At 39.9% G+C, this 24248-nt stretch overlaps 1 protein-coding gene across 5 annotated transcripts; it reads left to right on the top strand.

The window, feature by feature from the left end:
* Nucleotides 1–177: 177 nt before the first annotated feature.
* On the top strand, nt 178–23277 carry LOC120564019 (BTB/POZ domain-containing protein 10-like). Of its 5 annotated transcripts, none has more exons than XM_039808608.1 (8): nt 178–312; nt 7205–7449; nt 7623–7944; nt 8467–8569; nt 13392–13512; nt 15557–15754; nt 17274–17384; nt 20681–23277. In XM_039808608.1, the coding sequence occupies exons 1-8, from the start codon at nt 197–199 to the stop codon at nt 21151–21153; spliced, it is 1689 nt and encodes a 562-aa protein (XP_039664542.1). In that variant the 5' UTR covers nt 178–196; the 3' UTR covers nt 21154–23277. The 5 variants fall into 5 exon arrangements, with proteins under 5 accessions (XP_039664542.1, XP_039664544.1, XP_039664543.1 ...); XM_039808610.1 differs by having other exon boundaries at nt 220–373; XM_039808609.1 differs by having other exon boundaries at nt 220–377.
* The last annotated feature ends 971 nt before the right edge of the window (nt 23278–24248 follow it).

The raw sequence follows: 24248 nt of genomic DNA, 5'->3' as shown, positions 1-24248 counted from the left end.
TAAATGCATGCATGAATTGAATAAAATTGCTTTTAATTATGTTGTTTTACCGGGTTTTATACATTCAGAAATGTCGCCCTACTGTTCTCTATATGTATGCTAATGCTATAGACTTGCGTGTGTGATTTGTTCTCTTAACACATCCATGGTGTGATTGCGGGGGGTTGTCCCTTGGAATGTGTGATTGTCTCGCGATATGTTTCACGCGAGATCCGCTTTCCCAAACCAAAACAAAGAATCCACAGCCAAGTGTAGTTCAAGTTATCGGAGGTTTCTACGAAAACTCTTGTCTTTTGTCTTACACGAATTCAGGTGATTGCACAGCGGACTGTTTCAGCAACCGGACAAAACATCAAATCGTTATGTAACACAAGGAGGTAAAGAAATGTTGTCTATAAACTCTGGCGAGGTATTTAACGTTAACGTTAGCTTAACCTAGAGGTTGACACAAAGTTACCAGGCTAACCAAAAAGTCTAAAATACTCTTAGCCGCTCTAAAGTCAAATAAAGCAAGATGTCGAGTGACTTCTTGCTTTTTACATATACAATCACATTTTAAAAGCAAAAACTGTAGAATTGAATTGTATTCGGTAACGTTAACGTTATCAGCCGTGTAACGTTAGCCAGAATATTCTGAATATCAGAATTGATGTTCCAGACAGAATAAATGTGTCAATCTATTTCCTTTAGCGCTAACGGTAACATTATCTGTTTAACTAACGTTAGCTAACGTTATACTTCTACTGAAATAACGTTAGTAGCCAAATTTACCACAGTTTGTCTAGCTTGAGGAACCATGTTGTTAAAGCTACAATTTATTTTTTTGTTTCATTTTTTACTTTATGTAGCTTAGCTAACACTAACGAATGATATATTAAGCTAATGTAACGTTTACACCGTGCAGATCACAAGCTCTTGCTGAGTTGGAACCAAATTTGGTCATACTTTAACAAATCTGGGCTCTTTTGTTCATTGATTTATTGGAACTTGAAGGAACACACACGTGCAGCCTACTTGTATCCACATACAAATTAATATTTCAAGCATGCAACGTTATAGTATAATATTTTCAATTAATTCGTTTTTACGTTTTGTGAATTTAAGTGTTCACGTTGTGACTGTATCGTTTGCATATTATTTGATGGATGATCGATGTGTAACGTTAACGTGAACTGAAAACACCACAGTCAGCCCAGTGAGTAAAGTAGTCGGGAGGTTGGTGTTGTAGTACAGGCAGATGTTCCGATGGTTAATCCCACACTGCATTATCTGAATACCTATTGACTTTTACTCTAAGATAAAACGACGAGAAAGACGGAGGCGTCTTATTAATGGCTCCATCTGGATCATGAAGTTTTAAATGGGAGTCTTCTGCGAAATGACGCTAAAGAAATCCTGCTGTTGATGACATAAGCCCAAGTATCATCCCCCCATGAAATGCATTAATAGCAAATGAAGATCTCAGAAGTGGGAGCTTACAAGGAGCACGTGAAGGCATCATCGCTCTGATTCAGTCAAGCACGCGGCCATTCACAGTTTAGTCCCTTCGATGACTCTGAATGACTAGCCGGCGCGCGTCTCCCTCGCCATTTAGACACATTTAGAACTTTGGGTCGAAGCGGTGGATTTTTACAGGCGAGTTAAAATCCAGGTTGAGTGTGCGAAACGATGCTGATGAAGTTGGAAAGTAATGAGCGAGGATGAAGCTGCCGGGAAGCCCGCTTTGTTCGGAGGAGCGCAAGGCTTTTGTGCCTCTGTCATCCCGCAGCTCATCCCCTGCTGCTTTGTCTTCACTTGGCCCTCCGATACCGACCGGTAGGTGCATGTCCGCTTTCAAAGCACCGGGGGTTAAGCTCTGTCATTGTATTACATGTACACAGTTGGTACCCGGCTCTTGGTAGGATTTACTGTAATTATAATAGACTGACTGTATTATCCTCGATGGTACTCATTAGAGAGTAAATAGTGATTATATATTTAATGATATATACCGGTATGTCTTTTATGTTCCATGATATGATACGATACATTCCCATAATATTCACTAAAATAAAAAAAATAAGGATGCTTTTCATATTGTTGTAAGGTTGTTTTTCCCTGTAAATATTTAGCACCCTTTTAATGGATTTTTAACCCAGACTGCTGCAGAGAGCAGCTTCTCTGTCCTTGCCCGTCAGTGTGTTGGTGTCAGCAGCCACTAAATAATAGATGGGACCCTCACCCGGGGCTCTCACCTCATGCTTTTAATAGACTGCTAGGATGCCTCTTTATCTGAATTATTGTGTCGATGTGTTGGTGAACTTGACTAGTATTTGTATTCAACACCTTAAACGTGCACCCACAGCTTTTGTAAGCACCATAAAGGCCATGCAGCAAAATAAGAGGGTGATTGTAATATCAGGGGGCTCGTGCCCAGTAACAAGAAAAATGAAATATTTGCCTCCTCTAGTTCTCTGCTTGTGTGAAATCTTGGCTGCTGTATATGTGCATTGTCATGTGAAAGATGATAGGAGCTGCCTGCCCTGAGTGAAATATTGCTGCTTCAGTTCCTTTGTTCCCTATAGCCGACTGGTCTGGCCACTGGCTGCCTGCCTATTTGGCTTGAAGACCTGCTTTTGTTTTTAGTATCCCATTTCTGCCACGCATTCTAATCTCATTTTATTTATTTATATATATATATATATATATATATATATATATATATATAAATAAAAACATTTATTTATTAGAATCAGTCATATCTTGCTATCTAGCTAGATCACTTAATTGTGGCAGTTTGCAAAAGAAGACCTACATCTTTGACAGTATTCTCTTCAGTATATATTGTATAATCATGATATAATGAATAATAGGCCTGACTACTGTTCTTTGCCTTTTTATATGAAGAGCCTTGAATTATGATTTTTTTTTCTTCACATTTGTTGTCCTGTGTGTCAGACAGCTCACCTGAACACGCTGAACCAGAAAGAGAGGTGTTTGCACGTGCACTTGTGCATCCTTCTATCTTTCCTCAGCTGCTATGGTGACCTTTGTCTTCAAGGACATTGCAAGATTCTGCAGCAATGTTGTGAAGCTGATATTTTAAAAACTGAAATAGAACAGGGTCTTGTTTTACTCTTTGATTCCTGAAAGGTTACCCTTTTGAGTAGAGCTCAAAAATGTATACATTTATTTAACTATAAATCGAGGAACTTCTGTGTGTGTGTGTGTGTGTGTCTCTGTCTGTCTGTCTGTCTGTCTGTCTGTCTGTGTGTGTCTTTGTCTTTGTCTTTGAAATATCTCGACAACCGTTCATCCGATCTGCTTCACACTTGGCTTCCTGGGTACCCAATGAACTTGGCATTTGGAATTTTTAGCAGTTTGGACAGCATTGGATATTAATCAACTGTGAATAAAACTAAATGATTGCACCATAAAGGTTGAGAAAAAAAAGGACAAAAACAGTGACCTGTGTATTAAGGTTGAGAAATCTCTAAGATAATTTCTAAATGAGCCACAGCCAAGCTGTGGCTCATTGAACCGCTGTAACATGTTACAGGTTGAGTTTTATAAAAACATTATGAAAAACACACACATTCACGAGGCCCTTTACCTATGCCATATGGTAAAACTGCCTGTGACCGCACAGTACAAGTTATGCTTTCAAATGTTTACTCAAAGTAAAAAGACTGGCATTATTAGCATAATGTACTTGCATTTACTTAACGTCTGTTCAAGGTGGAGATTTCAACTGTAATATAATGCTGGATAGTTTAATGAATAATGCAACATATTTTAATTGTGATCTTTGTGTGTAGAATCTGAATGTGCAACATTTTCTGTCAGGTAAATTCAGTAGTACAATGTAGTCAAAATTGTGACCGCTTTATCGGCATTGCCCTGACTCCCTGAACAAGCTGCAGACTGCTGCGCCCCGTTCACGTAACAGCGGCAGTTAAACTGTGTTTCATACTAGGATGGTTAAATTTGCAATTAATCTGCGGTTCACATGCATGCCGAACCATAGGGGCAGTCTGTTACACTGCTGTATATTCAACATCTACACCTATTTCAAAATAGAAAACAGTACACTTCATAGCATTTTGTATTCATAAACACTATTGTATTATTGTACAAATTTAGTAGTTAGCCTACCTTATGGAAATCACTCCTAAATCTGCCTCAATGGACCTTTTTTCACAGCAGACACTTTGACTTGTCATAGTAGGAAAAGCACAGCTGAAATTGATAACCTTAACGAGGGCTCAATTCCATCAAGTGTCCCAGTAAGCTATTTCAGTGAGTCAGCATGCACAATACCAGGGCCTCTCCTAAGTGGAATGCAGCCATCATTAATGGCTTCGAATACACCTGTGCTTTTCCTACTATGACATATCAACATGTCTGCTGTGAAAAAGGTCTATGAGCTAGGTCAGGGCTTTATGTGTTAGTGGTTTATTTAAGAGTCTGGCCATTTGCTGTGCAGAAGTCTGTTCTTTTTACGTCACATACTCAATTTTTATCAAATTAAAAAAAGAAGCCTCTCTCGTTCTGTCCTTCCACCCCTCCGTGCTCCCATTTTCCTTCTCTCTGATAGCCTACAGCAGATGGTCATCATTATATTTCATAGCAGCTCTTCTCAAGTGAGCAAGGCTCTCTTAATTACTGAGACCTGGATGTTTCTGGCGTATAAGAGCAACACTATTGATCAGATAGCCAGCTAAACTGTCGCAGTGGAAGTGAAATGGAAACATTCATTAACACAACTACAGAAATGTAATTTATCATAATACAACTGAACAATAATGTAGTTAGAAACGGTTTGGGACCATTCTTCCCCTCTCTTATATCGATACCAAAACCTTTAGTATCTGATAGTGCAGTATAATCAAATTTTTTACTCCTTAAACAAGCAATATGTGTAATTTGTGAAATCGAAGAAGCTTGCGGTGACTGGCTATGTGCAAAACCATACAAATTCTTTATTTTCTAGACGTGGGTACAAAAAGGATCAAAAACCGGTTTCATATGACTGGAGAAGTCTCGATACTACTTTGTACTGGGTTATTTCGGTCGATACCAAGGTATCTGGTTCCGATACCCATCCCTATACCTATCAGTCAGAAAATCTCTGAAAAACAGTCTCTGGAGCAAGTAACAGTTGAGGCCCTTTTTTATTTGTTGTCCTGTACCTAAGTGAATTCCGCTTACTCAAGATTGTCTCACATGGATACACACTCCAATGAATGCTGGGGCACTGTTTATGTAGGCTGAGGTTGGGTAATTTGGTGTCAGCCCTGTTTCTGCAGCACACTGCTACTGTAATGAGTTGACTGCAGACTTTTTACAGGCTCTCTTCTCGTTCCACAGCTCAGCACTCTAAAAACAAACCCTTTACCCTGAGTCATTTTTACACAACTCTGTGTGTCAGTGTATACTAGATTTCATTGTGTAATCCTGTATTGTATTACGACAATAATTAAGGGTGGAAGAGTTCAGAAAATTCATGCTTCAGTTCACATCATGGTTTTGGAGTCACAATGTTCAGTTCGGTAGGTTTTTGGTACAGAGTGCATTGCCAATTTTTACATACTTTTCATTTATTTATTTGGCAACTGTTTTAACTATTATTCTGACTGAGAACATAAATATAAATACTTCTTCATTGTCAAATCTTTTTTTTAAAGAATTAGGTTTTTCAAATAGTGCAAATAAAAAATGCTGTTTTATTTGATGACTAAGGCCATCAACATAAAGCTCAGCAAGCAGCGTATAACATGTCAGATCATAATGGAAATAGTAGTTTTTCTATTTTAAAATTAAAGTGTATTATGAGAAGAACATGGCTGGATTTTTATTTATTTTTTTAATCAAAAGGAAAAGTGCAACTGTGTTAATAAAAATAAAACCCATTAGGTGCAACATAACCTAAACACACATTGTACACTTTTTTTCAAAACATAACTGCTCTGTTCATTCTATTTTCATGATCTGCAAATAAATGCAGTTTTTTACTGGGTTGCTGAAATATCGACGAGAGGTGTTAATATAGTGGCTCAAGTAACATTACTTTAATCATATGCTGGAATCCTGCATCCTCCATGACGCTATGACGCCATGATGCTATAAACCCGCAAAATGCTCTTTCCTACCCGACTCTCTCCTCCTTGCGCTGTCAACGGACACACTGGCACGATGTCTTTGAGAATGCGCTATCATATTGGAAGTATTGCAGCTAACATAAGCCAAGTTGCACAGTGCTTGCACACAGTCACTGCTTTATCAACCACTTTTTTCCTTCATTGTCAGGTAGCCCTAAATCTGTAATTCTCTCCATATTATAAACCTTTTTGACTCAAATCTATGAGGCTAAAAATGAACCGAACCATCCATACATGACCTGGACCGTGACGAGTTCGGATTTTTTACTTGAACTGTTCCATCCTTAACCCTTGTGATGTCTTCCCGTCAACCTTTTTTCAGTTTTTTTCAGTTTTTTTGCTTTTTCCAACATTTTAAATTGTTAAATTTTTCTTCTACACATTTTCAGCGTTTATTTCTACGTCCCATATTTTCTGATATAAAACAAAAATTGAAAACTGGTCAATGTGACCCGAAGTCAACACAAGGGTTAATAAATTGAGTAATCATTCTCATCGTTAGATGAAATCGTTTCTGTATAATTAGTAGTGTCATCCCACCTAGACTTGAAGTTGTGACCATATCAAACTTTTATGGCAGTTTGGAAATTCAGTTGGGAAAGCTTAAAAAAAAAAGTATTGTCTCTTCTGTACCCACCATAACTTCAACATCAGTAGCAGTAACTTCATTTTCAACATTTGACTGCATCAAAAGCAAGTTGACTAAAACCGTTAAATAAGAGATGCTTTGCAAAAAAAATGAATTATAGTTAGAAAAACACATTTGGACCAACATATTTGAAGTTGGCAGTGTCAGTATTTTACAACAGTGTCAAAATAGTCATAAATTAATGACATTGGTGTTCCTCTAAGTAATCTTCAATCCTATGAAAGCTCAAAGTCAGAGCACATGACATTCTTGGTTTACCAAAACTCTTTGGTTTAGTCCAATTTGAACACACTATTTGCCACAATATTCAGCGAAACGTTTTGCAGTCTGACTTTAAGTTGAGTCGCTGTTCAGCTGAAATGAAAGACATGTTCCTAACTTTGATTTCCTCGGTGTGCTCTCATTTCTCCATCAGCGACCGTCAGTGTGGTTTGTCAGTATTGGACTGCGACCAGCAGCAGCAGGTCAGCACCATGAGTCTGTACGGGGCCGGTGCCAGTAGCTGTGCCGTCGGCGGAGCAAGAGAAAGAGGAGGAGCAGAACATTACCGGGAGCAACAGCGGCGTTCCAGCGACCGCTCACGTGACTCCTCCCATGAGAGAGGAGAGAGCCAGCTGACGCCCTGCATCAGGAATGTCACTTCTCCTACTCGGCAGCATGGTGAGGAGAAAAGAAAGAAGAAATGATTATTAGTCTTGATTACACAGCCCAAAAGTCAGTTCACTTGCCCAACACTGTTTTGTCCCAATCTCTTAACAACATACACGTATTAATGTATTGTTTGACTCAAAGCTTGCTTCACTGGTGTTCATGTGTCCTTCTCTCTCCCATAGACCGTGAACGTGGCGATGGAGGCTCATCCTCCAGATCCTCCAGTCCACGTCCTCCCAGAGTTTCTATTCCGTATTCCCACATTGGAGGGGCCCTGATCGGGGGACACATACCTCGGTCCCTGGGTCCTCCTGGAGCAGACCACCACTTGAAGATGCTGAGCCCCGGAATGTCCGATATGATCTACGTGTATGACCTCAGCAGTAAAGAGGGGCATCGCAGTGGACTGAGGCTGGGAGAGAGAGTAACGCTTATTGTGGATAATACAAGATTTGTGGTGGATCCTGCCATCTTCACAGCTCAACCAAACACCATGCTGGGCAGGTAATGACTTAAGAGATAGATTTAATGTAGGTAAATAAACTACAAAATAATTAAATGTGAAAACAGATCGTGGAATGCATCAAACTATTTTCAGCATAAAATTGCTTTTGCTCTGTTCACCTTTCACTCCCGTCTACCAAGTGCCATTCCCATAAACTGTATTAGTGGTGATAGAGCAGTGCCATCCTCCTCTTTCGTGCCGACACCTTTTTTTATGATGGCTAAACCATAAAGCAGTTGTGATTTTATTTTATATTTTTTTAATTTTTTTTTTGTTGTTGTTAGGATTACATACATTTAGATTAGTAAGACACAACTACAATGTCATAACATTTAACATCTTCAATGTGCCATATCAACTTTGAAGCGGATCAGAGCGTAAAACAAACAGTAGCAATACATTAGATGATCACTAGTCTGCTTAGCTGTCCATTTGTTCTGATATTAAATTTGTTCTATTACCCAGGATCACAAGTTAAAGAAACACCTGTTTTTTTCCCCTAATGTGTTGTTTGTTTTTAGGATGTTTGGTTCTGGGCGGGACAACAACTTTACGCGACCCAATGAAAAAGGGGAGTTTGAGGTGGCCGATGGCATCAGCTCCACTGTCTTCAGAGCCATTCTGGTGAGAATGCTGAGTTTAGTTCTTCATCTGTGGCTGATGGTTCTAGCTCAGAACAGCTCTATATACTGTATACACTATACATTTCTTTACATTTTTGCTCCTCTTCTTTTCTCCCTCCCCTCTCTTGTTCCCAGTGAGTTCAGAACCCTCCTGAAACATACTTTGTGTTGTGTTATTGTCCCCAAAACAATATAATGATTTTCACGAACAACAATCCGTCGTGTGTACTGTCGACCGCGGCTTGAATTAGCGACCTCAATAGTGAACAGGCTGAGAGATAACCTTATTTGGTGTGAAACAAAGTAAGTTCAGAGGGGCAAAAAGCACTTACTTCTTGCAGCTTGTGTGTTAACGCCACCCTGTGGTGTTCAGAGGACAAGGCACTGAAGCACAGCACAGTGTTGGAAATAAGAGTCACATTTTCTTTTTCCTTTTAATGTAGTGCATCAATTTAGAATGGTTAACAGTCCAGTTTCACTGGAACTCCTTTAGCAGGTGTCCTGTAACTTTTTTTTTTATGGACACCCTGCATCAGAATCGAGTATTCACCCAGGAGCTCTAACTAACGCAGGGCTTAAAGTACTTGGGCCTGGTGCTGGATTTCTGACGTATGACTATTTTAGAAAATAAATAAATTAAAAAGTCCACTTGGGATTTGTTTTTGATGCGCTGGGTTTAACCAGTCATCGAACTTCCACCTACCAATGAATTGAGTTCTAGCCAATCAGATGCAAAGTAGGGCGGGTCTTTGCCGAAAACCGGAGAGTGTGGTGTGGTCTCCATGGTAACGCGGCTAAAAAAAATGTAGGCAAAGTTTATCAAACTTGGAGCATGTAGATACAGCTTGAGTTGAGAAAGGTGTTAAAAACAAATGGCGCAGGGCATGAATAGAGGACAAGAGGACAAGGTGGAGCGTGTCGTACCAAGGTACTTATCCCCGGGAGCGCGCGTGCACTCAGAGTGGAGTTTAACTACTGCACTTCTTCGTGGACGTGGAAGTTCCATATTGGCATGCACCTTAGATACATAGGCCAACTGATAGGCCTATGTATCTAAGGTGCATGTCAATATGGAACTTTTGGAGAACACTGTTGATTAATCCACAATAATAAACGACGCATTAAACAATTCACACGTTGCCTTAATGTAACAAACGTATTTATGTAGATAAATGAGACCCTTGTTACTATGGAAAACCCTGTAGAGTCTTCCACGTCGCTATTTGTTCAATTTAAGAGGTGAATTCGAAGTGCAGCAGTTAAAGCAGCACTATGTAACCTTTAGCTGCAGCTGTAGTTCCAATGAGACAACCTTGTAGGGGGACCGAAGCTCCGCTCCGAGTGCAGGATACAAATCCTGGCGGGGATAAGTACCTTGGTGCGCTCCCGTGGCCAGGGGATACAAATCCTGGCGGAGATAAGTACCTTGGCACGACACCTGTAACGATGGCTACCGCTGCGACTGCGCCTTCACTGACCGACCGTGTTTGTGATATACGTGTGTGCACATTCATAGAGGAACACGATTTGTCATTAAGGATGGCCACTGTGTAAAAGCTGTCTGAAGCCCAAACTGCCTTGACAAAGCTGTCTGTTTGGAATCAGCATGGCAGTTATTTAAACACAACGGCCTTGTCCCAGAGTTTAGACGTCTAGCTATATGAAAAGCTAAATGACGCAAAGTTTTAAAAAAATGTACATGAAGCAAATAATGTCAACATGGACAAAATCATGAACATACTAATTCGCTTTTTGGATGATGACCTGGCCAAAGTAACAACACAGCGTCTAGAAAGTTTTGTTTTCACAATGAGTCATTGTAGGATTATGATATTATTGCAATATGTAAATCTACATTGACTCTTAATTTAACATATGGTTGGAAGAAGTAAAAATTGATCCAAAACTTTTTACTTCTTAAAAATTATGCCTTTTTATTGTGTAATGTAAGAAGGACTTTAACTGTTTTGCCAGTCAAATTAACTTTAATGAGTGCATATTGAAACATTCCCGTTCCAAAAAAAGTAGTTTTTCACTATATGCCCTGAATTACGCTAAAACAATATTGTCCGTTTAGATTCTACGGTTGGAACTACTTTCATTGCAACATAAACTATGAAACAAAATCACCGCAGCACCTGATAGAGGTTTTCTGCCCTGTAACTCTCAAAGTCCTTTGATGTTTTTCTTCTTCTTTTTTTTGCAATTAACCAGTCTTTAAACACTCCCATAGCCTATGCAGTGTTCCATTTAGTGTTTACTTCATGTATGTCTTCTTCAATTTCAACTTCTGTTTTCTTGTTCTCTTTTTCTTTACTCTACTGGGGACAGTTCAGCTATTAACAATGAATCGAAAGTTGCGTGCTTTCCAAATATACAAAACATTTTAGAAAAATCCTCCCTGTTTTTTGTACACAAAGCAAAAAAACTTTATAAAAATAGAAACGTTAAATTATGCCAGAATTCTTTCTGCGGAATGATAGAGGTGGTCCTCCACAGTCTATGATCAGAACTACATCTATGGCGACGATCTTTTTATACATGGCAACGGTCTGCTATACAGCAATAACAGACCGCAGAATGCCGTGATTGACCAATCACAATCAAGCATTCAACTAAGTTATGTAATGAATTTCAATGAAACTACCACCACCTCTCTCGTTCTCTGTTCCTGTTCCTTGTATTTCATTACATCTGGCACAAACGTCTACTTGGACTCTGGAACGAACCAATTTTGGTGGTCAAAGGTCAATGTCACTGTGCCCTCAGAAAATTCATTTTTGGCCATACCTTAAGGATTCAGACGCTAATTATGATAATTTCACACAAAATAAAAATCAATGATTATGAAGTGATGACATTTGATTTTATATCTAAGGTCAAACGTTCACTGTGACATCATACGCATAACTCCGGGACAGACAGGGAGATTGTCACCATATTTCACAATTTTTCGGATACTGAATTGGTGACCCCAATTATGCTGGCTCACTTTGAAAACTGTGGTAATTGTATAGATCTTCTGTGCTGTCAGGTTGAAGATTTTCAATGCTAATCCTATCCATTTCCCTGGGCATGTATACAGTGCACAATAATAATATAAAAATAATTCCACATAACACTAATACTAACACCTGTAGGACACTCCTTCCCACTCCTTATGTAATGGATTCATTCAGAGAGGCATGATTTTTTTAAACTGAAATTTGTAGGGATAGCATTCCATTGTTTTGTTGCTTTTTCCCTAAGAACACTAGTCCGTTCCTTGCATTCTTGGGATTGAGAAACGCTCCTTGATTCACAGTATGTAATCTCAAAGCCCTTTACAAAGAAAACCGCACATTCTCACGAAATGAATGATTAGTTCTCGTAAATGTTACTGTATAAAGCCGGTGTGTGCACTTTCTCACCTGATGGGAGGGGCTAGACAGAGAGGGGTGAGGGAGGCCTGCAGGAAGAGGTCTCACTCTACTTTAAATTCTGGCGTTTTGTTTTTGTGATTAACAGTTTTTATTATTTTTCTTCTTCAAACAAAACCCCTTCCCCATTTTCTAATGTAGACATTCAATCTTGCAAACCGTTTTTATATGAAAAAAAATTTCAAACGCTAAAACTCTAGCCATCTCGCAAGCCCACTCTTGGATTGAAGGCACCCCTTCATTCCTCTATCCTCTTAGAAGAATCTGTCTGGCTATCATTTAAGTAGTCTGGACCTAGCTTCTTATGTGCTTCTCTATCCCGCTTATGATTGACCCATCTCTTCGAACAAATAGTCTTAGGCTGAATGAAGCGGGGGGGTGTTACCGCCTTTTTAGCTACATGATTGCTGGATATACCAAACTAACTTTTCTTCACTTTTCAGGAGGCCCTATGCTTTTCAGTGTCTATTATTTCGCGAAGAGGAAACTCAATAAAAGCCATTTGCCAACACTAAATATCAAACAAAAGCCACACACTATAGTATTAAGTTGCTCTGAGCTGTAGCCTACATACACTTCTAAACAGAGGCAGAACATAACGTAATCTCTGAGATTATTCCTTCTCAACGCTGTGCAATGTGAGAAAATCTCAGAGCTGAAACGGGCTGACACATCAGTTTTCATCACACTCACCCTGGGTCGGGTAAATTAAGTCTACTGCTAACTTACAACACTAATAGTAATAACATTACCGTCGCAAAAATACCCCTGCAAATCAAATCCTGTACTTCACCGTTGACCGTCAAGCCACTAAACCTGAATGGAAATTAACACCTCTGCTGAAGTGTTAAATTCATCAATGATCGGCACGAGACAACGTCTCTCTCTCGCTAATAATTACTTAACTGTAGTTATGGCATAAGTGAGAGAAGTACAGAAAAGGAAGTGAGTGATGCAGTCTTTTAGTGTTGGAGTAGAAACTCCTGAAACAGGAAACAGCCACTGTGAGTGTCTTATTTGACAGGGGCTGCACAGAGACAACAAGAGGATGGAAAGTGGAGCAAGGAGGGAAAGTGACGTTGTTAGCTTTTGCTCTCCACCCCTCCCCCTTCTCTTCCTAGTCTCTCTCTCTCTCTCTCTCTCTCTCTCTCTATTTCTCTCTCTCTCTCGTGTGACGTCTGTTTTTTACTTTCATCACAGCTCGCTCTCCATCCCTCCCTTTCCTCTCTCTCTCTCTCTCTCTCTCTCTCTCTCTCTCTCTCTCTCTCTCTCTCTGCCGCCTGTGTGATTGAAGCAGCACCAATAATGGCGTCTTGTTTTTTCCCATGCTTGTGTGTACGCATGAATGCCCGCCATTCTGCCCATTTATTCATTTGTGCGTGTGCGTGCTGCTGAAAATGGCAGGATTACTACAAGTCGGGGATAATCCGCTGCCCTGATGGCGTTTCCATTCCCGAGCTGAGGGAGGCATGTGACTACCTCTGTATCTCCTTCAACTACAGCACCATCAAGTGCAGAGACCTCAGTGAGTACACAAAACTGTACATGTGGCTTGTTTAGCTGTTGATTCACTGTCTGATCTGTGTTGAGCTGCAGACTGATGTAGTTGGTGGTTTTGTTGACACGTTGACTTTGGTGAGTCTGAAGCAAAGGTTGTTTTCATAATTTTTGTATTAGTGAATTAGAGCACAACACAAGCAGACGTTGCCTGTTTTTGAAGACAGAATGTGGACATACCTGTATATTTTGCCTATAGTCAGCCACTACCTTATTTTCATTTAAAATAAATGAAAACAAGTTAGCAGCAATTATGTCCACAATACAGCAGACAATATCGTTGATAGACATAAATACGGCATTTACTGCAGCTGTTATTGTAAATGTGACCCTCTGTCAGAACTAAAACTAGACACAGACCTTCCGATTATCATAATAAGTGCACAATAGTCTAGATACCTGAATAATAAATTGTGACAGGCTCATGTTTTGTTCAATGTTGTTCTTCCATATTTGACGTACTTGTGGCCAACATACTGTTACATGGAAATGCCATTTTGTAGATGGTGCGCGTCCATGTGCATTTGTAATATTTGTGCATGTTTGTGCTTCTTGTTTGTGCCTCAGAGTGTGTGGGAGAAACGGCTTCAGCTCAACAGCTGTGTGTGTGTGTTTGGCTCTGAGAAGGTAGTGATTAGCTGTGAGATCTAATGCTTGTTATGCAGGCACATAACCAACCAAGGCAAGCAGGTTTTATTCTTGAACTAACAAGATGTGATTTTTCAGGGTTTTATGTCATTAGTTGTTGCTTTTCAGTGTGTTTTTTGTGGTTAATTTGAGTCTACTTTAAATCAATCTCTGCTCTGGATAGACCCACACTAAGGCTGTACATAATAAACCATGTTTTCTTTTGTATATTTTAAGAGTTTGCATTCAGAAGGTCATTATATTCACATGTATTATGTTTAAATGTTTAAGCAGCTCTACACAGGTAATATTTAGGTCTTATCAGGTGCAGTACTGCCTGAATGTAGTCAAATGTAGAGGAAGAAGTTTCCATAAATATACAGCCTCGCTCAGATGAAGACATACTATAGTGGAGGTAACTTGGTCACATTACTGTTTACAGAAAACCTCCTTTAGCCTGTGTACAAACTAAGCCCATGAGAGGGATAGTTGTTAACCTTCTGGGGCCGAGCAGGATTATAATACATTTTCCATATATTTAGAGTAATGGCTTGTTTTTATCATACAAGCATGGCAAAAAAATTGATAGAAACCTTATAATTTACACTTTCCAATGTGTCCACTGCCAAATATGTGATTTTTTTTTTTTTTTTTTATGTTTTTAATTTTTCTTATTTCGTGAATTAGATTAAAGCTAAAACCTTTCAACCATTGTTACCTTATTGATTGCCTTTTTCATACTTGAAGTTGTCAGTATTTAATAATCAGTGGTTTGGCTATATTGAATGTCTCGTACTATTTGTTGTTGCATTTGTAGAAGTATTTTGTGTGTGTGTGTGCTGTATGTGCTGTGTGTGTGTGCTGTATGTGCTGTATGTGGATGCTGTAGAAGAAATAAGAAGTTTGGTATGAATGTACCCAAGTGCACCTCTGACCACTTGCTTGATTGGGTGATCACATGTTTTGTTCAATCTAAATATAATCATTAATTTAAACTCATGTTAATGCTTAGTAGAAAGAAATGCAGGATTCCAAAATATCAGTGCTATTTACAGTTGACATGTAATTTCAAGTCTGATAGTTGAAGGAGGTAACAAGGACAGTTAGTGATTTAGTTTCTGTAGTGGTACGCAGATTATGTACAATATTCTCAAACTTTAAATAATTAAATTTTATTTATAGTATCAAATCATAACAAGAGTTCTCTCAAGACCGAGAGTAGGTCTAGACCACACTCTATAATTTACAAAGACCTAACAGAAATAGTACTTGGCTATCCTAGTTGTTGGAGGACAAGTAATGTATTCAGCAAGGTGTTCTACATGCTGTCCTCTCTCTTTCCGTTGTCTTCTCTCAACACGGGTGTCTTCATGGTTCCTCCCCAGGCGCCCTGATGCACGAGCTGTCTAATGACGGGGCCCGGCGTCAGTTTGAATGTTACTTGGAGGAGATGGTGTTGCCGCTGATGGTGGCCAGCGCTCAAAGCGGAGAGAGGGAGTGTCACGTGGTGGTGTTGACTGATGACGATGTGGTGGACTGGGATGAAGAGTACCCTCCACAGATGGGAGAGGAGTACTCACAGAGTAAGATACTGTCACCATCACCGATACTGAATCTGTTACCAAAAACCCCGTTAAGATGCCTTTTTTTTTTATGAAAACCAGCTACTGTGGCATGAACACTTTCTGCAACTGCTGCATTCTTCACTTTTTTTTACTTTCAGAGTCATAGTTCTGGCATTTTCAGAAGTTGCCAAACTTGAAGGTGGAGTGATAAGCTGTTTGTCATAGGCCCCGTCCTGAGTGATCCGATCACAAGCGAACAGCTCTAAGTACAAGTGTGAATTTACCCAGGGTGCATTGAAGACTCATTGAAATCCGATCACTCAGACCACATTGTTTTAGCAGTGTGTAGTGAATGTGCCCTGGGCCACATTGAATGGCCGCCTACTCAGCTCTAAGCAGAACAACATACTCATTCACTGGCTTTGTCCATGACGTCTGAGCTATAGTAAGCGCTAACGTGGGTTAGGTGTAAGTAGGGTTAGTTAACTTGGTGGACCTTTTTATTTTCCAACCTCACACAGACGCCTTTTGTTTGAAAGTATCATCACTCTAAATGTTAACACTTATCTATCAAAGTGACATTTTGACTTCGGTGCATGCCGGTTTAACGTTCATAACTTTGGCTATTATGCTCTTGTTAGCTGGGTGTCTTGCTCCAAGGCTAATTCCTTCTGTCTATGGCTAATTAGCTAGTTAACGTGCTAATAATGCTTACATATAATGTTAAATAAAATATTAGAATTTACTCACTGAAAAAAAAATGTACTGCAGAATTCTTGGTCTGTTAGTACAATTAAAAGCACAGCAAGCCATATTATGTGTCGGATGATGCATGAAAGATTCTCAGAATGTCACACACACAGCCAGGCACTTAAGTGCAATGACTCAACTAATATTAGCTGAAATGACAGGAACACCTAGCAGAGCTGCAGCCTAGCAGCTAGTGAAGTTGGGCATTTTCACAAGGAGGTCTACGCTCCTCGTGCTGGGAACACTATGGCGACCATAAACCTTGCTTGAGACCCCTCGTGACGCTTTGCCTGTATTCATTTAATATTCATTCTAGATTAAGGGTGCCCACATTTTTGCACACCCCTGTATCTTATTCCTTTGTGCCATAAAATTCCATTGTTGTCCAAAAACAATTAAAAAAACACATTAAAGAGAACACTGTTGCATTGGATAGATTCATCTGCTGCTGAAAATCCCCAACAAAATGCACTATTACCAACTTTTTGACTTACGTTTTCTAGAAACTACAGTGGTCAGCTGTTTTAGTTAGTTTAGTTGTTTTATTACTAAACCTTATTAAAAAATACCTTCTTTTTTTTTTTTTTTCAAGATTTATATCTTCAGTGCTAATCAGTGGGCTTAAGGCTCAGTGCTACACTCTGGGTAGGGATGTCAGAAAGTATTGAGAGACATGGAAGGTATTGGTCTTTTTGTGGGATTCAATGACGATAACAAAAATCTTCAGCCGTTGCTGAAGGTGACGTGGTGGATTCATGTATTAAATGTCCCTCTTTTCCCCCAACAGTCATCTACAGCACCAAACTGTACCGCTTCTTCAAGTACATAGAGAACAGAGATGTGGCCAAGTCAGTGTTGAAGGACAGAGGACTGAAAAAGATCCGGCTGGGAATAGAAGGTACTGAGTTTCTCCAAAACTAAAAAAATTATTTACAGTCACACTAATACATGTAATTGTTACTGGGGATTTGTATCTCTGTTTCTGCTTTAGAATTTGAAGTCTGGAGATTTAAAGAATTCAGTAGGGCAATCATAATTTTGCAAATAGGCCATTTCACAAGAATAAAGCTCAGAGCACAATATTTCATAACTTGGCTCTTTCATTTCTTCGTTTGTCTTTAGCTGTTTTTCGCTGCAGTAGCCCAACTGTAGTGAATACAACACTGTTGCCCCCAGGGGATCTTTCCAAGTAAAAAAAAAAAAAAAAAGGAAGAACATTTTAGGTCATGGAAGCAGTTACACTTGTTAAAGAAAAATACTGGAACTTCCACACCAGGGCCACAGTGGGAACCTTTACCGAGCTTTTAAAATATGATTTGGCGTCACTACATGTCCTCACACTGGGGATGAACACCATGTAAAAATGTCAGTGGCTGAATTCTGAGGCAAGAGAACACCAATAAAATGCTCTCTAAAAGTGTGTTTTTAGTAACATGTTTTATGAAATGTCAAATCCAAGCAGTAATATTTTGCCGTTTTGCCACTTCCTAGAGTCTTCGAAATACCACTTGTAAAACAAGGAATATTTTAATCGTTTTTATACTTGTGGTCAATTAGTGAGCTAAAGAGGTGCTGGTAGCTTAATTTTGTTACCTTTGGACACATCTAGGCTATCTTTTTGCTAAGCTAAGCTTACCGGCTGCTGGCTTCTGCTTCATATTTACTGTATATACATGAGAATGGTATCATTCTTCTCATCTAACTCAACAAGAAAGCAAACCAGTGTATTTCCAAAACTATTGCTTGAACTCCAACAAGACAGCTGTAGTTGTTTCCTTAAAGAGCCCCTAATACGCTTTTTTGGATTTTCCCCATCCTAGTGTTTAATATATTTTTTTTGTGTATGTAATAGATGTATAAAATAAAAAACAACACATTTCACTCCACACAGCTTTCTCTCCCATAGACAGCACTTTTTCTCAACTGCCTAAAAATGCGTCACCCATATTCCTGTTTGAAATTCCTCAATTAGTGATGTCACTGATTGAGAATGCCAGCCCAGTTTTTCATATGTCCTGCCCAAAGAGCTCAAAAGTAGGGCTGCACGATTTTTTGTTTCATGGTCTACATCGTGATGTGCACATGTCACATCGCAGGACGTTGCGATGTTGAAGCTAAAACTTTTTTGCTACGTGCTAGAAAAGTAAACTTTCACCATTCTCCTTTTACATGATTGTTACCGGCCAAGCCTTTCCCTTTAACACAGGTAACCATGTGGGCAACGTGTATGTGACGTAAAGTTAGTCCAACAGGGGTTGTTAATGGGAAGTGAGGCTCTCTTGTGTGTAGTACAGTACAGTAAACGGCAGCTGCCACAGACACAGTAATGCACATGCTTTTCCATGGGTAGTGAAGCTATGGTAGTCAGTGTTTTATGTTCGCTGCAGAAAGCTGCTACCAGCTAAGGCTAAAGCTAATATATTTAGCCTAAAGAAACAAGGCATCTGACCCAACTTACGTTACAGTTCGGTGAAGCTGGAAACGTAGCACTAATCTAACAGCAGTCTGTGTCTGATTTAAGTGTTTTTGGATACAGTTTGTTGCTAGTGCATGACATGCAGGCTCTGCATGCACAGCGAACCACCAATCACAATCAATGTTGATTTGAATTTATCAAACAAACAAGCCGGCCCCGCTAGTCGACCACAACCTGAAATTTAGCCTGGATTGAGCCTGGCTAGTATTTTATGAGTACAATGGTGTCCTGTCAGTCAACCAATGCATTTAACCATCTAATTTCCCTCTCCAAAATAACTTCAGTAAGAGTAGTCACAGGGCTTACTTGCTCTGGTGTATGTAAAGTTTTAAAGTTCAACAAAGAATGGTTAATTTTCTGTGTCGATGCACTTCCCTACAAAATCACCCCGGTAGTTGAGAATGATTTATTATTTTCAAATAGAGCTATTTGTCTTTTTTTATATTGCAATATATATCGCAGGAAAAAAAATATCGCAAGGTCAGTTTTTTCCAATATCGAGCAGGCCTACTTAACTGGGACCGCACACTTTTTTTTAACGGGTCTGGTTCCGCAAGTGTTTATCCCCATTCAGTTGTTCCATTGACGTTTCAAAAATTGCTTGTATAAAGAGTTTTACGTCTGGAACCAAGCCGACCAGCTACAAGAGGAATCATGACCATAAAACATTTAATTCGGTGCAAAAAAAACATTTTGTGTACGACAAGAAAGGCAAAGGTACAAGACTGTACAGAAACTAACATACTGTAGACCTCAATGGTAGCCGCTCGCTCTAGGCGTTCGCAGGTACGGTAAACACTTCCATGGTAACATTGAGTTGGACCAATCAGAGAAGTCGCTGTTCCGCTTAGGATTGTGGGTAGTGTAGGATTTTTCTATAAGATTGTGAATAAAACATGTTTTTCTCAAAAGAAGGTTGATTTCATACGGACTTCTAGCTTTTACAGGAGCAGAAACTTTTGTTTCACAACCTCACAGCTCGTGGTCTACCTTGGATGCTTTAGACCAGTGGTTCCCAACCTGGGTTCCGGGCACCCCTCAGGGGGGCGGCAAAGATCACAGGGGGGGCGCAGGTCTTTATCTGGTTTGAGGTTGAGGTAAAAAAAAAATATTTGCACATCTTAAACAAATTATGATAATACACTAGAATATATAATGTGTACAAAAGTCAGTATAAAAACTATATATTTTTGTTCTCGATTAAAAAAAAAAAAAGGTGCTGATAACTGCTCTGTATCAAAAAAGAAGGTTAGGCTCTATCTCGAGAGTTTCCTCAACTTCAGTTTCGGGGGGGCGGGGGGGCTCAGCTTTTCTTAGGCATGAGTAGGGGGGGCGCCAAGGAAAAAAGGTTGGGAACCACTGCTTTAGACATTATGGCAGATAATCAAAATCCTTATGGAGAAAATCCACAGGATTTTTACTTCCGGAGCCACACTGTTGAGCTCTATAGGTGCTGCTTGAGCAAGCACAGCCTGCCCAGTGGCTTGTTTGAATTTGGTTGACCAGTCACAACAGAGTGGGCCAGCTGACCAATCGGACAGCAGTTTAGGTGGAGGCACCGAGCAATGGGCAGTATGAGATACATGTTTTTTTCAACATCAAAGCATGTAAACCTATTCTAGTAGACCACAAGAGTACAAATGAGATGCTGAAAATTAGTATAATAGGGGCTCTCTAAATTTTCTTCTGATAAATCTTTGTTCTTTTGTTTTCTCCAGGCTACCCGACCTATAAAGAGAAGGTGAAGCGGCGTCCTGGAGGTCGTCCAGAGGTCATCTACAACTACGTCCAGCGTCCCTTCATCCGCATGTCCTGGGAGAAGGAGGAAGGGAAGAGCCGCCATGTGGATTTCCAGTGCGTTAAGTCCAAGTCCACCACCAACCTGGCCGCGGCCGCCGCAGACATTCCCCAGGACCAGCTGGTGGTCATGCACCCTCCGGGGCCACAGGTGGACGAGCTGGACACTCTGCCACAGCCGCCGGGCGTCAACGAACCCCATCAGCTGTGGCTCGGACAGGGACCGGAGAACAATGCGGGCCCCCAGCTATCGCAAGGCTACGAGGGCCCGAACCAGCAGGCTCAGGACACTACGCACAGCCTGTCCCACAGCAACCAGCAGCATGGCGGCAGCTACACTCAGGCCACTTACCACTACGAGCCGGACCCAGACACACCGTCGCCCTCTGCATGATACTGGCTGCACACTTAATCCATCCCTCCACTGCTGTGTTCACACTAACAGCAACAAGTGCTTTAATTACATAATTTCACTAAGACAAATTCAGAGCTAGGAAATGCTAAACTATAACTAAAAAATAAACAACTTTCACATAATTGTAATGTGAGCATTGATTATCAAACTTGCAGTCCTTACACAAAATGTAGAAAAATTAGTAGTAACACTGGTAAAGAAGCTAAGAAGCACAGACACCTGGCCTTTAACAGCCAATAAGCACACAAGGTTTAAGTTGTTGCTACTTGTTGCTTTCAGTGTGAAGGCAGACTTTGCTCTCCCGCTGCCCCACAGTCCTCCTCCCCTTCTCCTCCTCCTGAGTGGGAAAACACCACTTTGCCTTCTGTTGCACCTCCGCTGCAGCCTTTCTCAGTCAACACAGTGTCCGAATGAGCGGAAATTGTCCAGCAGCCAAGGATGGATGAAGCACAATCAGCAGGCCTCCTCACCCGCCTCTGGTCACTCTGTTTGTTTTTTATTTATCTGACCAAAGGACAGTTTAGTTGCATTCTGTATACTTGTGAAAAAAACAGTACTGTATTTAATTGCATTGAAGCATGTATAAGAGCTGTGAGCGTGTCAACTGTGCTGCTGGGATACTGTACCTTACTGGGAAAGTGGATTTCAGTCCCTCTTTATAGTCTGTCTTTATTTGGAGGCTAAGATCCACTTTTTCTAGTAAATGTGAATGCCTTGATGAAAGGGTTTTTGTTTTACACAACATCCAGGTTTTAAGAAAATTATTAACTTCCTTCATTTTTTAGCCCAGTTGATTTGGTTCCTAGTTCGTTGAGTCCATGTTTTCACTCTTTTGCTCCACTCCTGTTTGTGTTCTAGCTGACCTGCATCACCACTGCTGTGAGCACACAGGATGTCAGAAGAGATGTTGAACAAAATGTTTTCTAATAAATGGTATACACAACACTCTTCTTGAATGACCGACTCCCAAATTATAATTTTTTTTTTAGTAGAAAGTCAAGTACAAAGCATCTTACATTGTACACGAAACAAAGATCAACCAAACAAACAAAAAGGGAGTAAAAAACAAAACACGAGTATGTGTAACACAGGACCAGGGGACAGTCCCTCTGAAGCTTTTTTACTTAAAATCTGTTCTATATGGGTTGATTAACTCAATCCATCCTTTCAAAATTTATCAAATATGCCTATATTTCACATTAAACCAGTCTGCTAATGTCGGTTGTCCTTTATTTAACCATTTGTTCATAATGGCTTTTTTTTTTTATTGTTGACTAGCATTGTTCTAAACATGCATGCTTTAGAAAAGCCAAAAAGCTGTTGTAGTACCTACCCAGGCACTAAACCTGGAAACAAAAGTCAACCTTAATTTTTGAAACTTTCCATCCTAAAATTCATGATACTGATTTGCTCTCTCTGTCCCACAGCCTCTCCAGCATGCTAAGGCAAACTTTTTCTGCAGGGCCCCCCATATGTAGATTCACATAAGCTTTTAGGTGAGGTATTTACAAAGAAATCCAAATAAATATTCAGAGTTCACTCCTGTCAGGCTCTGAAATTTGCATCCAGCCTGTTTAGAATTAAGCCTTGATTGTAGACTACCCAGCGAATCAGTGAATATAGCTCCTTAGGCCCAAAGGACTTGACCCGTTTTCAATTTTGTTTTATATCAGAAAATATGGGATGTAGAAATAAGTGCTGAAAATGTGTAGAAGAAAAGTTTTACAATTTAAAACGTTGGAAAAAGCAAAAACAAACTGGAAAAAAAAGGCATCAACGTTGTTGACGGGAAGACAACACAAGGGTTAAGCCAGGTTTTGATGCAAGATCTAGCTATGTGTTTCCCCTAGGTTATGTTTAAAATTACTGTCTCCAATAATAGCCTGTAGTGGGAGCTTAACTGAGTGCTGGCATTCAATAATAACTTTTTAGGCAATGGAGTGTCGGACCCCCTGTATCCCCAGGCACTTGGAGGGTCTTGTATCTAACGGTTTCTTTCCCTGCAACAGGGATCTCGAAATCAACTTTCTACAAATGTCTTATCTGCGATATACACTGGTAGTGTTTGGAATAAATATGACGACATCCTCCTTTCAACTCAAAGGACCCTGAGCCATTTATTTTTGTTATTGCTATTGACGTGATATAAAGGGCTTTATTTGTCTTGTGAAACTAAAACATATGCAGAGTTTCATATAGAAATGACCAGTTTACTGATTTGAAAGCTTCTGCATACAAAACCACCGTGGTTGCCTCCGTTTGCTCCTGGTTTACCTGTAGAATCACATGTAAAATACTTCTGATGTCTTGAGTTTGGCAATGTTTTATGAAGCCTGTTTGGTCTAAGTGTATAATTCTGGGCAGAATTTGCTCCAGTCTTTTAGCTAGTATTGATGCAGAAATCTTATAATCCTGGTTTAAGAGACTCACAGGTGTGTAATTTGAACAGTCTTTATAGTTTTTATAGTCTATAGGCTAATCATTTTGTTAATTTATTTCCTACCTCATAATGTTTCTGTTCCAAAAACAGTACAGTCTCCTTGTTAGATATGTATTTGAGTTTTTATCTGTTGCATTTCTTTGGCAAGATTTGGGTCCAAAGTTGTTTTTTTGTTGTTCCCTTTGTAGTCGTTTCAATTTTACTTCTAAATTAATAATTTCCTGTGTTTTTTGTCCAAGGCAGCTGTTTTAGCAATTCTTTCCCCTTGCGGCCCAGAAAGAAGGGGGGAGTAACCTCCCCATTATCGTTTTCTTCCTGATAATTTCTATTTCCCTACTGGTATAGAAGAGTTCAGCCTCCATGATGAAATCCTCCTTTTCAAAATTAGGTCCATTATTCCTAAACTGCATGATTTTACCACATGCACATCCTTGTAGAACATTAAAAAGTAATTTCTTCGAGACTAGGCCGAGTGGGGAGATGAAAAAAGCCAAATTCTTTAATTAACAGGTGAAGTTCTCTCCACACATTAATTATACCTGAGTCTGAATCTTATCATTTTTCTGCAAAGTGAGCTGCCTTGAGAACTGGGCCACCGAGAAGAGCCCAGCGTGGGGCATTTAAGTCTCCTATA

Source organism: Perca fluviatilis, chromosome 8 (assembly GCF_010015445.1).
Source record: "Perca fluviatilis chromosome 8, GENO_Pfluv_1.0, whole genome shotgun sequence".
NCBI lineage: Eukaryota > Metazoa > Chordata > Actinopteri > Perciformes > Percidae > Perca > Perca fluviatilis.
The sequence above is the reverse complement of the archived record's forward strand: the minus strand, read 5'-3'. Positions and strand labels throughout refer to the sequence as shown.